At 43.1% G+C, this 13,692-nt stretch overlaps 1 protein-coding gene across 1 annotated transcript; it reads right to left on the minus strand.

The window, feature by feature from the left end:
* Nucleotides 1–7,513: 7,513 nt before the first annotated feature.
* On the minus strand, nt 7,514–10,650 carry LOC117676258 (uncharacterized). Its single transcript, XM_034435643.2, has 2 exons — nt 10,521–10,650; nt 7,514–8,045 (listed from the first exon to the last, which is right to left on the minus strand). Exon 2 carries the CDS (start codon nt 8,025–8,027, stop codon nt 7,638–7,640), a length of 390 nt encoding a protein of 129 aa, XP_034291534.2. The 5' UTR covers nt 8,028–8,045; nt 10,521–10,650; the 3' UTR covers nt 7,514–7,637.
* Nucleotides 10,651–13,692: the final 3,042 nt, after the last annotated feature.

Below are 13,692 nucleotides of genomic sequence, written 5' to 3' on the forward strand. Positions count from 1 at the left end.
CTTTGTCTCAGCCAAGCAATGGCATATTGGCATGAAGACGTCCTTTAATGTTAGTCTATTGTTGTTGTTGTTAGTTGCGAAGTTGTGTCCAACCCATCGCGACCCCATGGACCATGTTCCTCTAGGCCTTTCTGTCCTCTACCATCCTCCGGAGTCCATTGAAACTCCCGCCGACTGCTTCAGTGACTCCGTCCAGTCTCCTCGTTCTCTGCCGTCCCCTTCTTCTTTTGCCCTCCATCGTTCCCAGCATTCGGCTCTTCTCCAGTGAGTCCTTCCTTCTTTCTCATTCAGTGGCCAAAGGATTTGAGTTTCCTCTTCAGGATCTGGCCTTCTAAAGAGCAGTCAGGGTTGATCTCCTCTAGGACTGACCGGCTGGATCGCCTTGCAGTCCAAGGGACTCGCAGGTGTCTTCTCCAGCACCAGAGTTCAAAGGCCTCCATTCTTTGGCACTCAGCCTTCCTTAAGGTCCAACTTTCACAGCCGTACATTGCAACTGGGAATACCATGGCCTTGACTATACGCTCTTTTGTTGGCAGGGTGATGTCTCTGCTTTTTAGTTAGCTATCTAGATTTGCCGTATCTTTCCTCCTGAGGAGCAAGCGTCTTTTAATTTCATAATTTCAGTCCCCATCTGCGGTGATCTTGGAGCCTAGGAAAATAAAATAGTCTATAAATTGATTCATTGTTTTAGCTAAGGCTGTATTGTTTTTTATGTTGTAACAACGCCATGTAATTTTGCACAAAAGAACATTCTTTCTCTTTTTCCAGGTTAACTTATGCCACTGTCAGCACGTCAAGATGCATTTATCCTAGTGCTGACATGAGAAGGAGAACGCAAGTGTCTGCAACGGGACGGTTGCCTTTCACCTACTTATTTTAGCTGGAGATAATGTCCCCTAGGAGATGGATGGGAGGGGGGAAATTCTTTGAGTTGGAGCAGTAGATTAGGGGTGAATGATTGGGAAGATGGCCAATGAATGCAGAGGAGTGGGGGAAGGAAGAGGAGGGATTTTGGGTCAGCATCTCAGGAGTCAGTGTAAAAGTTGCCGTGCTAAATAAAATGGAAGTTTGTTTCAAAAAAGACTTTGTTTGAGACGCAATTTATTTGAAGACGGCCTGAAAACCTGACAGCCACAGGCCCCCAACTCCGAGATCTTGGCTGGGTTTAGGAACTCTGTCGTAAAGCCAAAGAGATTCAGATATTTCTGAAAAATTATCTCCTTAGATACTACTCGGTATCGACTCCCACCTTACTAAATCCTTTTGGCTCAAGTAGCTAAATAACTGAATATTATATATTTCCCTTTTCTTCCTTTTCCACTCCCCAGACCTCACCCTTTACTATTCACTTAGATAAACTACAGTGTTTTAATTACTGTAATTTATTTTTAAAATTGTGCAATCATTGCTGTGTTGCTTTGCTTTTTGTTTCACGGATTATTATTTTTTTAAACAACGCTGAACTTTCTTCAGAGTTGATTTATAAATATAAATATATAAATTGGTGTCCTGTATCTTGCATGGTTGCATCCCAAACTCCATCACTCCTTATTTAAATTTACAGGGTTTCAAAGGAAAAGAGACAAAATTGTATTAATCTTTTTTTCCCCCCTATCCTGAGATTCTCTGAAGTAGACTGCCTCAGTTTATGGAGGTTCTGTTTCGAGGCTCAAATCCTAGCGATCTGCAAAGCAGCAGCGCCCTCTGGTGGCATCTAAAGTTTTTGCTCTTTCAAGAGCACAAATTTAGGGAACAAGTTTACAGATTTAGTCCTCGATTTAAAACAAGCCCGCCCATTACAGTCACAACGGCAGTAAATTGGGTCAGCCCTTGACTGTACTGATTTTATGACCCTTTTTTTTGCAGTGGTCGTTAAGTAAATGTGGCAGTTGTACTAGTCCATCATTTACGATTGTAAAATGCTATTTCTCAAAGCCGCCTCAAGGGGGCAGCAGGCACCAAGTTGTGGAATTCTTATATAAACATTTGCAGATATATATATATTTTTTTTAACCATGGAATTCAGGATCTGCTTAATTTTCTGCCTGTCTTTAATTTACCTTCATTTATCCTTTCTCCGCCTCGCCCATTTCACTCCCAAAATAATTTCCAAGCTTACTTGCGGCAAATGGGGCTCGTAGTGTCAATTGTTTTAATTTCTTAATTTATATTTATATTGCAAAATTTCCTTAGGTGCATGGATAAATTGGTCCTAAAAGAAAGGGATTAATAAAGGGGGATGGGAGAATATTCCCCCCCAAGAAAACTGATTTATAAAAGTGGGGGGGAAAGAATATTAAAACCGATGCAGCAGAGCCGTCAAAATTTGGCAGGATCCCAAGGAGGGGAGGAATTAAAAAGCAAATGTTAAGCATTATGATTTTTTTTTGAAGCAGTACGTTTCATTCCTGCTTCTTGTTTTGTCAATAAAGACAGGTTTGATCTAAATAATGCTGCCAGGTGCAATTCTCCATCATCCTAAATCTAAAATTAAAACAATTATCCGGTTTTAATACAAACAGAACGCTTAATTAACTTTGGAGATCTATTATTCCTACAGCTCCGTCGAGCGACGAGGATAAATGTGCAAAAGGCAGAGAATTTATTTCGGAGACAGCCCTAGGACACCGGGATGTAATATAATCCGGGAATAAACAGACTCGGGTGGAAAAATTTCAGAATTATGTCACCCGCCGCTGGGGACGTGGCCCGGGCAAGCTTTGAGTTTTGCAAACCGGTGCTGTTTAATTGCCTCATTAACCTGCCCAATTAAATCCGGATTGGGAGAATTGCAAAGTGGGGAGACGCTCGGGATGAGGTTCAGCCCCAAATTAATACTTCAAATAAATCCCAGGGAAGGTGGTGGCATCTTCGGTCCCTGAAGTCAGACACAGACTGCTCGAGCGATCAAAAAATCGAGCTGAGGTGTCGGGAAATAAATTAGCCACGGTTAAAAAAAAGATGAATAGTCACGAAAGGCGAGTTAACAAGGCAGTTCTCCACTTGCGACTGCTCGTTTAGTGACCGTTTGAAGGTACAACTGCCCTGTGCCTCGCACTTACAACCGTCACTGCCAGTGATCTCAATTCGGGCAACTGGCATGTATTTTTCTTCTTCTTTATCATTTAACGACCCCGTAATCCCTTGCATCGGGATGGAGTCTGGGCAACGGAATGGAATGGAGTGTTTACTGGCCAGATGTCCTTCCTGTTGCCAGTGCGGAGTTTTTTTTCCAGTAGATATATTCTCATCAGAGAGATAAATATCTGCCTCTACCTAGGATCGAACCTCTAGGCCACCGCACCACTCAACTGGCATGTATTTATGACGGCTGCCATATCCCTGGGTCACATGATCTGCCACCATCTGCCAAGCAAAGTCAGTGGGAAGAGCCGGATTCATTTAACAACCGCGGCAAAAAGGTCATAACATTGGACAGGGCTTACTAAATGATCACCTCGCTTAGGGACAGAAGCTCCGGTCCCAATTTCGGTTGTAAAATGAGGACTGTCTGGAGTCTCCGACTTCATGACACAGTGGCCGAAGTTTTTCATCTTTAATTACATTCCTTTATAGCTTTGCCCAATGTCTAAATTAGTCTCTGTTTGTTTGATTGTTGGTTTGTTTGATTGTTGGTTTGTTTGATTGTTGGTTTGTTTGATTGTTGGTTTGTTGGTTTGTGGCCATCAAAATTCAGATTTCAGATTTCTCCATGATAAGCGTCTGGATCCCGGTTAAATACACCAGGAGAAGCACATCAGTGGTGGGCCGCTACCAGTTCGCCCTGGATCAGGCGAACTGGTAGCGGCAGTGGTGGGAAGCTCCGCCCACCTGTCCGTGCAAGAGCTCGAGCGCATCCACAAGCAAACCGGTAGTGACGGATTTGAAACCCACTACTGGAGCACATTATAGGTAATGCCCGAGAAACATGGCTGTGAGCGACGCTGAACAAAGATGAGACCCAGCCTAAGATAGGCACGACAAGGACTGGATACTTGGTTTCTTTTTGAAGGACGTGCCCTAGCTCTGCCAACGCTCAGATGGTTGGCATGCCAATGTTGACATCCCGGTACCAGGCGGTGTTGGGAATATGTGTGTTATCTCAGATCGCAGAGATTTGCTCCCAATTAGCTTGACAAGCTCGTCATACTGGAAAACAATGTCCCCAGTGCCTTTTTGTGGCAGTTGTGGTTTCACAGATGCTACCATCACAGGGTGTGTGCTGTTCGAGAAATGAACACAGAACATCCTGGGTTGCAACGTGGCATCCAACACCGATTTTTTTTATATATTTTTTTAAAGCTCGTTGCCTTCCTGGATAGACCCAACACACACAAACCCAGGTTTGAGAAGAAGCGATCACTCGACTTGTGATTGACAATACTCATCCAGAGGTGACAATTCTCATCCAGAGAGGACAGGGTCATGTCTAACTATTAGAAAAACTTTTTGGGCACCCAGTCTAAAAGTCACAGGACAAATTCTGGTCAATTTCTACTCAATTTGTAATCAATTTCTGGTCAATTTCTGGTCAATTTCTGGTCAATTTCTGGTCAATTTCTAATCAATTTCTGGTCAATTTCTAATCAATTTCTGGTCAATTTCTAGTCAATTTCAGGTCAATTTCTAATCAATTTCTCGTCAATTTCTAATCAATTTCTCGTCAATTTCTCGTCAATTTCTCGTCAATTTCTAATCAATTTCTCGTCAATTTCTAATCAATTTCAGGTCAATTTCTAGTCAATTTCAGGTCAATTTCTAATCAATTTCTAATCAATTTCTGGTCAATTTCAGGTCAATTTCTGGTCAATTTCTCAAGCTAGTGAGCTCCAGGGAAGGAAGGAATACATTGGTGAAACCAGAATGACTTTCCACTCACGTTCGTACCTTGGAGACCAGGATGAACCAGGATCCCATTTTATGTCCCCACTTAGATTTCAACCATGGTTTCCTCCAATTTCTGCCCTCCCCAAGAGATTTTTTTCCCCCATGATTCTTAATGGGTCTTCGGAAAGTCTGAGACTCCATACATAATTTCTCTCCACCATTGAGGTAGACTGCTTTGGGAAATGGAGGTTCTTCTCTGGACCACCAATCAGGAAACCTTGTGGGATGGAAACCAAGGTGTCTCTTTTTCTTCTCCCTTACTGTGCTCGAAAGATAACCCGAGGGTGTAAACTCTCTTTACATAAGTCAACGAGTTAACTCTTAAAAACACAAAAGGATTTGCAAATGATCCAAGGTGAGTCAAATTCCTAGAAGACAGCTAGAGGTTGTCTTGGATGTTCTCCAAAGCAAGGGAACAAACCTCAGCCACGTCCCCATGAAAAAATACTGGAGAATCAGCTCCTGAGATGTGGCCAGCGTCTTCTCAACTCTTAGCTCCTGGTTTAATTGTCAAAAGTCATTTGTCATGAGTCTAATAGCTTTAGCTGGGTCACAAATTCTCTCCCAAGTATTTCTACTAACTGTCTGGGCTTTTCCAGGGAAGCTCCTCAGATGTTCCAGATAAACTTGTCTGAACACCCATGGAGAGGGATGACATTTCTCCAACTGGAAATGCCAAGTCTGCAAGGTTTGGGGACGTGTGTTGGCTTCCTTCAAGAGTCGTTGCAGGGTTTGTTCTCACAACATCCATTTAAGGTCACTCTTCTTCAAAGGTCCCATTCAGGAAAGCATGGGGCTGAAGACCAGCTACTCCTACTCATGGTGTAGGGTTTCCTGCCTGAGCAGGGGGTTGGACTAGAAGACTTCCAAAGTCCCTTCTGTGCTGTTCTGTTCTAAACCTACCAGAGAGTGTGTTTTCCACTAACTAGTTTGCTCTCTCCAAGCGTTGGAGAACTTTGAATCGAGAAGTCTTCTCCAGCAGATCTCAAAGTCAAAGTAGAAAGTCTTAAGTAGGGCGAGTTATGGATTCTCTGGGATCTTTGTGTTTGGGTGGATATGTTTTTCCTCAGAATTATAAACATTCCTAAGAATTATTGCCCTCCCAGCTACCGTCTCCAAAAAGTGACTGAAGATTTCCCAGGTTGGCACCAGAGACAAATTCCTAATCACATTTGGCCAATAAAGTACTCTAGTCTGATTTAGTCTAGTCTAGCATAGTTTCTATTTTAATTTCTATTCTATTCTATGTTCTAATTTCTATGTTCTAATTATTTTCTTCATTATTCTATTCTATTGTTTTCTAATTCTATTCTATTCTGAATTATTTTCTGTTCTATATTCTTTTCTATATTCTACTTTATTCTATATTCTATTTTCTAATTCTATTCTATTGTTTTCTAATTCTATTCTATTCTGAATTATTTTCTATTCTATATTCTTTCTATATTCTACTTTGTTCTATATTCTATTTTCTAATTCTATTCTATTGTTTTCTAATTCTAGTCTATTCTATTTTGAGTTATTTTCTATTCTATATTCTTTTCTATATTCTACTTTGTTCTATATTCTATTTTCTAATTCTATTCTATTGTTTTCTAATTCTATTCTATTCTGAATTATTTTCTATTCTATATTCTTTCTATATTCTACTTTGTTCTATATTCTATTTTCTAATTCTATTCTATTGTTTTCTAATTCTAATCTATTCTATTTTGAGTTATTTTCTATTCTATATTCTTTTCTATATTCTATTTTGTTCTATATTCTATTTTATTATTATTTTATTCTATTCTATTCTATTCCACGGTGGCCCAGTGGTTAGAGTGCAGTACTGCAGGCCACTTCTGCTGACTGCCAGCTGCCTGAAATTTGGCAGTTCGAATCTCACCAAGCTCAAGGTTGACTCAGCCTTTTGTCCATCCTTCCGAGGCTGGTAAAAATGAGGACCCAGATTGTTGGGGGCAATAAGATGACATTTGTAACCCGCTTAGACAGGGCTGGAAAGCACTGTGAAGTGGGATATAAGTCTAAGTGCTATTGCTATTCTCGTCTGATCTTTCCTATCCTATCCTATCCTATCCTATCCTATCCTATCCTATCCTATCCTATCCTATCCTCTTTTTTTTCCTATTCTTTTCTACATTCTACTTTACTGTATGTTCTGTTCTGTTCTGTTCTGTTCTGTTCTGTTGTTTTCTAGTCCTAATCGTATTTCTATTCCATTCCATTCCATTCTAACTTCTCCCGGACCGACATACAATTGATACTTAGCAAGAAGTAATCCAGAAATTCAAAGGCAGATTTGATCTACGTCATGCATGCTTTAATTATAGCTCTCAGCCACCGAAAGGGAACAGATAGATCGAGAACACAAAGGAATACTATTTAGCAAAACACCGGGTGCAACACTCCGAAACGCCTCCTGGAATGTATGTTGGGAAACCCTCTCAGTCAGAAGTTCTCCAGAACTTCCAGCTGCCCGTCCAGATTTACCATCTCGAGTTCTCAGCGATGTCAGGAGAGGACATGCAAGCTTTCGTCACCAACCAGGTTGGCCGTCAGTCCCAAGCAGCGACCCAAAACATTTGTGGTGTTTTGACCACAGGCGGGCAGGATCAGATGCCATGAGGAGCAGACAGAGTCACGGAGTCACCAAGTCGGTTAGAAAGAAGTTCATCCAAGCGTTAAAAGATCCACAAAAGCCCCAACTGCGTCTTCCTTCTTTCACCCATCCTCCGGTTGAAGGCATCTCAACAACGTTTCGGACGTTGGGAGGGACGGCAGCTTTGCTGGTCTTCAGGGGGGCAGGGTTTGGGAAGACAACTTTGAGGAGAGCAGGGTCTGGGGGGGCAGGGGTCAGGAAGACAATCTTGAGGGGGACAAGGTTTGGGGACACATCTTTGAGGAGAGCAGGGTCTGGGGGGACAGGGTTCAGGAAGACAATCTTGAGGGGGACAAGGTTTGGGGACACATCTTTGAGGAGAGCAGGGTCTGGGAGGGCAGGGGTCAGGAAGACAATCTTGAGGGGGGCAAGGTTTCGGTGGACACACTTGAGGGGGGCAGACCGGTGTGGGGCAAGTCTTCTGGCACTGAGGAGGAGGCTGGCAGGGCTGCTTACACTGTTGCTGTTGGTAAGACATCTTGGTGGGTTGGATAAACTGGAGATTTAAAAACAAAAGTCAGCTTTTCATTATTCCCAAATTCTTCCGCTCAATTCCCAGCGGACTTAGAGAAGCCAAAGCCCGAGACCACCCTTTCATTCCTTCGATTCGACAATCGTGGTTAGATGTACCTGAGCTTGTCGATCAGAAAGGTCGACAAGCAGTTTGGCGGCTCGAATCAGGTCTCCTGCGAGAGCGGGGGGGTGGACTAGATGACCTCCAAGCTCCCTCCCAACTCTACGGTTACTGTTACCTGATAGAAATAATCTCTCAGGCTATCAAGAAACTCTAACCTCGGTATTATTATGGCCAGAAGTTAAAATTGACCTGTAAAAATCAGCCTTTAAAAATTGGCTAAATTTTTGGAGATGTGAATGTGATGATGCCACGTATTATCATATATGGTGGACATGTAAAAAAAATTAAGGCATTTTGGATAAAAATATGGGGGGAAATTGTTGTAATGATTGTTAAAACTTTTTAAATAAAAAAAAAATTGCTAAATTCCCTTTGGGGTTTTTTAAAGCAAAACATTTGCCAAATGTTGAAAATTTAAATTGAAAACCTTTACATTCAGTTCGTCCCAACGTTTCTCACAGTTGGCCTATCATTTTTTTTAAAAAAACAACACTATATTTATATATTTATTTATTTATTTGTTCAACTTGTATGCCGCCTTTCTCCAAAGACTCAACACCCACTACATATTCACGAGCCCTTATTGGCCATAAGATATATAATATATGCCCACATAAATATCTACATTTTGTATATATTTAGGACTACTAAAAACGGAATAGGGAAACAGAAATCAAAACGTCCTTAATTATAAAGCTGTCTGGGGAAAGAGCCCGATTCCCCTTAGCAGCTTTAATATTCATCGGGTAATTATTAACAGGTGAGGCAAAATGTATGCCAATTTTTAATAAATAATGCAGAATGCATCATCACCATTTGCATTCAGATGAGCCACGGGGATTATTAATTCCTGGTCTGAAAATTGTCTAGTTAACAATCTGTGGATCGGAAGATCAAAAATTGCCTCCCGTCCGTTTTCATTTCAGCTAATGTCTGTCCAAACCCAGCCTGAATTTCTACCTGCTTAACACTTCGCGTATTTCTGCCTTAACAGAATAACACGAGAATCGGAAGGGACCTTGGAGATCTTCTAGTCCACCCTGCTCAAATAGGAGACCCTATACCACTCCAGAAAAAAATGGTTGTCCAATCTCTTCTTAAAAACCTCCAGTGACGAAGCATTTACAACTTCTGGTGGCAAGCAGTTCCACTGCTTAATTGTTCTAACTCTCAGGAAAGTCCTCCTTAATTCCAGGTTGCTTCTCTCCTTGATTACTTTCCATCTGTTGCTTTTTGTCCTGCCCTCAGGGGCTTTGGAGAATAAGTTGACCCCCTTTTCTTTGGGGCAGCCCCTGAGATATTGGAAGACTGCTCTCATGTCTCCCCTGGTCCTTCTCTTCATCAAACTAGACATCCCCAGTTCCTGCAACCGTTCTTCATATGTTTCATCCCCTAATCCTCTTTGTTGCTCTTCTCTGCACTCTTTCTAGAGTCTCCACATCTTTTTTTACATCGTGGCGACCAAAACTGGATGCCGTATTCCAAGTGTGGCCTTACCAAGTCCTTATAAAGTGGTATTAACACTTCATATCATCTTGATTCTATCCCTCTATTGATACCTTCTCTTCCTCTTCCCCCCTCTCTCCCTCTCTCTCTCTCTCTCTCTCTCTCTGTCTATTTGTCTGTTTGTCTCTCTCACTCACTCACTCTATATATGTGCCTTTGTGTGTGTCTGTGTGTAGGTCTCTCTCTCTTTTTTCTTTCTTTCTCTCTCTCTTTCTCTGTCTGTCTGTCTCTCTCTATCTTTTTCTCTTTCTCTGTCTCTCTGTCTCTCTCTATCTTTTTCTCTTTCTCTGTCTCTCTGTCTCTCTCTTTCTCTCTCTGACTCTGTGTGTGTATCTGTGCGTGTGTGTGTGTAGGTCTCTCTCTCTCTTCCTCTTTCTCTCTGTCTCTGTCTCTCTCTCTGTCTCTCTTTCTGTGTGTGTCTGTCTCTCTCTGTCTCTCTCTCTTTCTTTCTTTCTCTTTTTCTCTTTCTCTCTGTCTCTCTCTGTGTGTATCTCTCTCTGTGTGACTGTCTCTGTGTGTGTGTGTCTCTGTCTCTCTCTCTTTCTCTATCTCTCTCTCTCCCCCCTCTCTCTGTTTCTCTCTGTCTCTCTGTCTCTGTGTGTGTGTATCTCTCTGTGTGTGACTGTCTCTCTGTGTGTGTCTCTGTCTCTCTGTCTCTCTCTCTTTCTCTATCTCTCTCTCTCCCCCCCCCCCTCTGTTTCTCTCTGTCTCTCTCTCCTCTTTTCCCTTTTGAGAAGCCGATAACCTGCCCTCCAAAATCTCCTTTCTTCTTTTCCAACGGAGGAAAACCAACACCAGAACATCGATCCGTCCGCAGCCTCTACTTACCTGCTCGAGAGAGGACCACACTCGCTATGAAGGAGGAAGGAAACTCAAGAGTCGAATGCAAACCTCAAGTTTTGCACGGCTATATATACTCTAAAACTCTTTCTCGCCAAGGGAGCGTCACTCACTGAGCGGGTGGGAGAGGAAAATAAAATTGGTCTGAGTAATAGATTTATTTTTTTGTTTTAATTTTCGCCGGGGTTTTTTTTTCTTTCAATCCCAACCTATTTATGACATCATCCTGGAAAAGTCACACAATTCAAGCCCTATTATCTCTCAGTGGTGAAAGAGTTCAGGTTTAGGGCCTGTTACTTAACCCTCCACCTGACTTCACAGTGGAAGTTGCAAATCAATCACCTGCTGAGCTGCTTTTGATTCTGAGTTGGCCCAGCTTACTCACGAGGAAGCACTTAAATCACCGACTTGGGCTTTTTGCCAGGCAAAATCCACCCCACAACTTCCTGGAGTTGCACTGAGGGCTGGGTCGTTTCCTGGTGTGTTCCTCGAAGAAGAGCACCAGGTGGGGGTGAAAAATGAGGATGGGGGGGGGCGATCAGTTTTACGCTCAGTTGTAAGCGAACCAAATGCGTACATCGGAGCCCGCTTTGCCCATCCGTCCAATGAGTACGGAAGGAGAACCGTGGATAAGAGAAGCAAAGAACGACCGGGATTCGAACCCGTAAGCGTGAATTTTAAGCCTCCGATCTCTACAGTCCCTTGAGTTACAATCGTTCTTTAAGCGAGCGCTCAGGTTTACGCTCAGGTGTAAATGAACCCATGTGTACATCGCTTTATCCACCTGTCCGATGAGTACAGAAGGAGAGTCACGGGGATAAATAGCAAAGAACGGTCCAGATTCGAACCCGTGAGTGTGAATTTTAAGCCTCTGATCTCTACAGGGAGTCCTTGAGTTACCGCCGTTCTTTAAGCGAGTGTTCACGTTTACGCTCGGTTGTAAATGAACCGGTGAGTAAGCAAGGATGGGGGTGTCAAGACGAACCAGTGTGTAAGCGAGGAGGGAGATGTCAAAACGAGGATGGAGGTGTCAAAGTTCAGGTTTACACAAAGTTGTAACCAATGTGTAAATCGGAACCCCCTTTGTCGACCTGTCCAATAAGAACAGAAAGAGAGTTGTGGAAGAAAAGAAGCAAAGAACAGCCCGGATTTGAACCCGTGACCGTGAATTTTAAGCCTCCGATCTCTACAGGGAATCCTCAACTTGTGAGAGTTCAGTTTTACACTCAGTTGTAAATGAACCAATGTGTACATCGATTTCTCCATCTGTCCCTGACAGAAGGAGAGTTGTGCGGACAAATAGCAAAGAACAGCCAGGATTCGAACCCGTGAGCGTGAATTTTAAGCCTCTACAGGAAGTCCTCTACTTATGACTATTCATTTAGCAAACATTTACACTCCATTGTAAATGAACCAACGTGTGAATCACCGCTTGCGATCTTCCCAGCAGGCTTCTGACAAGCAAAATCAAAGGGGAAGGAGTCAGATTCGTTTAACTCCCACGTGATTCGCTTAACAGCTGTGGCAAAGAAAGGTTGTGAAATCAGGTGACTAGCCCAGAAGAACATGGGGAGGAAAAAACACCTTATTAGCCAGGATTTTTGAAGAATGCCTCGGTTGGAGGTGATGAGAATTTTAGGGCGACGGCATCCAATCTTGGGAAAAGATTGGCCGAGATGGTTATTTTGGCCCCTTATAAAAAACAGGAGCGGAAATTGCTTTGAAGCTCCTCTCTGAAACGGTGGATTATTTTCTAATTTAGGAGGCTGTGTGGAGGTTAGAAATTATTCTCATCGCCTTTTTTTTTTGCTCCAGGGCAATCTGGAGAGCTTGGCATTAAGGAAGGCGATTGGAATTTTATAGGGAGAAAACGGGGCCTCATCTGGATTATGACAGACCAGGTTTCAAAGTGGGGGGGAGGGAAATGTCCCCAGCGATCCTAATGTTTCATTTCAGGCTTAAAAAGGAGAGGATGGGGCAAGTGATTGAAAGGGTTGCTTCAATATATGAAATTAAGCCTAGCCAGGGGCTGTGCATTATGGGTTCTACAGCAGCTATGGCTTGGTAAGAGAGAGGGTTAGATGCTGTACAGCGAGATGCTGAATTAAGGAGATTGCTTTAGGGTGGTTGAGGCAGGAAAGAAGGAAAGAAAGAAGGAAAGAAAGAAAGAAAGAAAGAAAGAAAGAAAGAAAGAAAGAAAGAAAGAAAGAAAGAAAGAAAGAATAGGATGAGAATAGAAGGAAGGAAGAGAGAAAGTGGATGAAGAAGGAAAGAAAGAATAGGATGAGAACAGAAGGAAGGAAGGAAGAGAGAAAGTGGATGAAGAAGGAAAGAAAGAATAGAATGAGAACAGAAGGAAGGAAGGAAGAGAGAAAGTGGATGAAGAAGGAAAGAAGGAATGGGATAAAGATGGAAGGGAGGATGCGAATGAGGATGGAAGCAAAGAAGGAAGAGGAGAAGATGAGGTGGGAAGAAAAAAGGAAAGAACAAATAGGGTAAGGATGGATGGAAGGAAGAGAGGATGAGAGGAAGAAAATGAGGAAGGAAGGAAAGAGGGGGGAAAGGAAAGAACGAACAGGATAAGGGTGAAAAGAAGGAAGAGAGGGTGAGGATGAAAAGAAGGAAGAGAGGGTGAGGATGAAAAGAAGGAAGGGAGAAAGATGGGAGGGAGGGAGAGAGGGAGGAAGGAAGGAGGGATGGATGGATGAAGGGAGGGAGGAAGGGAGGAAGGAAGGAAGGAAGGAAGGAAGGAAGGAAGGAAGGAAGGAAGGAAGGAAAGAAGGAAGGAAGGAAGGAAACCTTCCAGTGCACCCGCTGCTCCTCATCACCCCATCCTGCTTAACGACGGCTTGCTCAGAGGACTCCCTCCTATCTCAGGCTCCCCAACCAGACCTGCCAGGCCATGAGGTCACCCTCCCCTCCTCCTCGTTCTCCTCCTCCTACGTTTTAACGAGTGCAAATTGGGAGCTGCTTCAGCCGAAAGGGTGGAACGAAACAGGCGTGGAAGGAGAGGAGGGCGCCCCAGGCGTTTCAGAAAAGACGGATGATGAAGGAGACACGCATCCTTTTCCTGATTTCCTGCCCTTGCAGTCAGCCGGGCCCCGCTTAAAGCAATTAATCCAATAATAAAACAAGTCACAAATCATGGGAAGCTGCGATA

The sequence above is a fragment of the Pantherophis guttatus genome, chromosome 18, assembly GCF_059756535.1.
Source record: "Pantherophis guttatus breed Tessera chromosome 18, ASM5975653v1, whole genome shotgun sequence".
NCBI lineage: Eukaryota > Metazoa > Chordata > Lepidosauria > Squamata > Colubridae > Pantherophis > Pantherophis guttatus.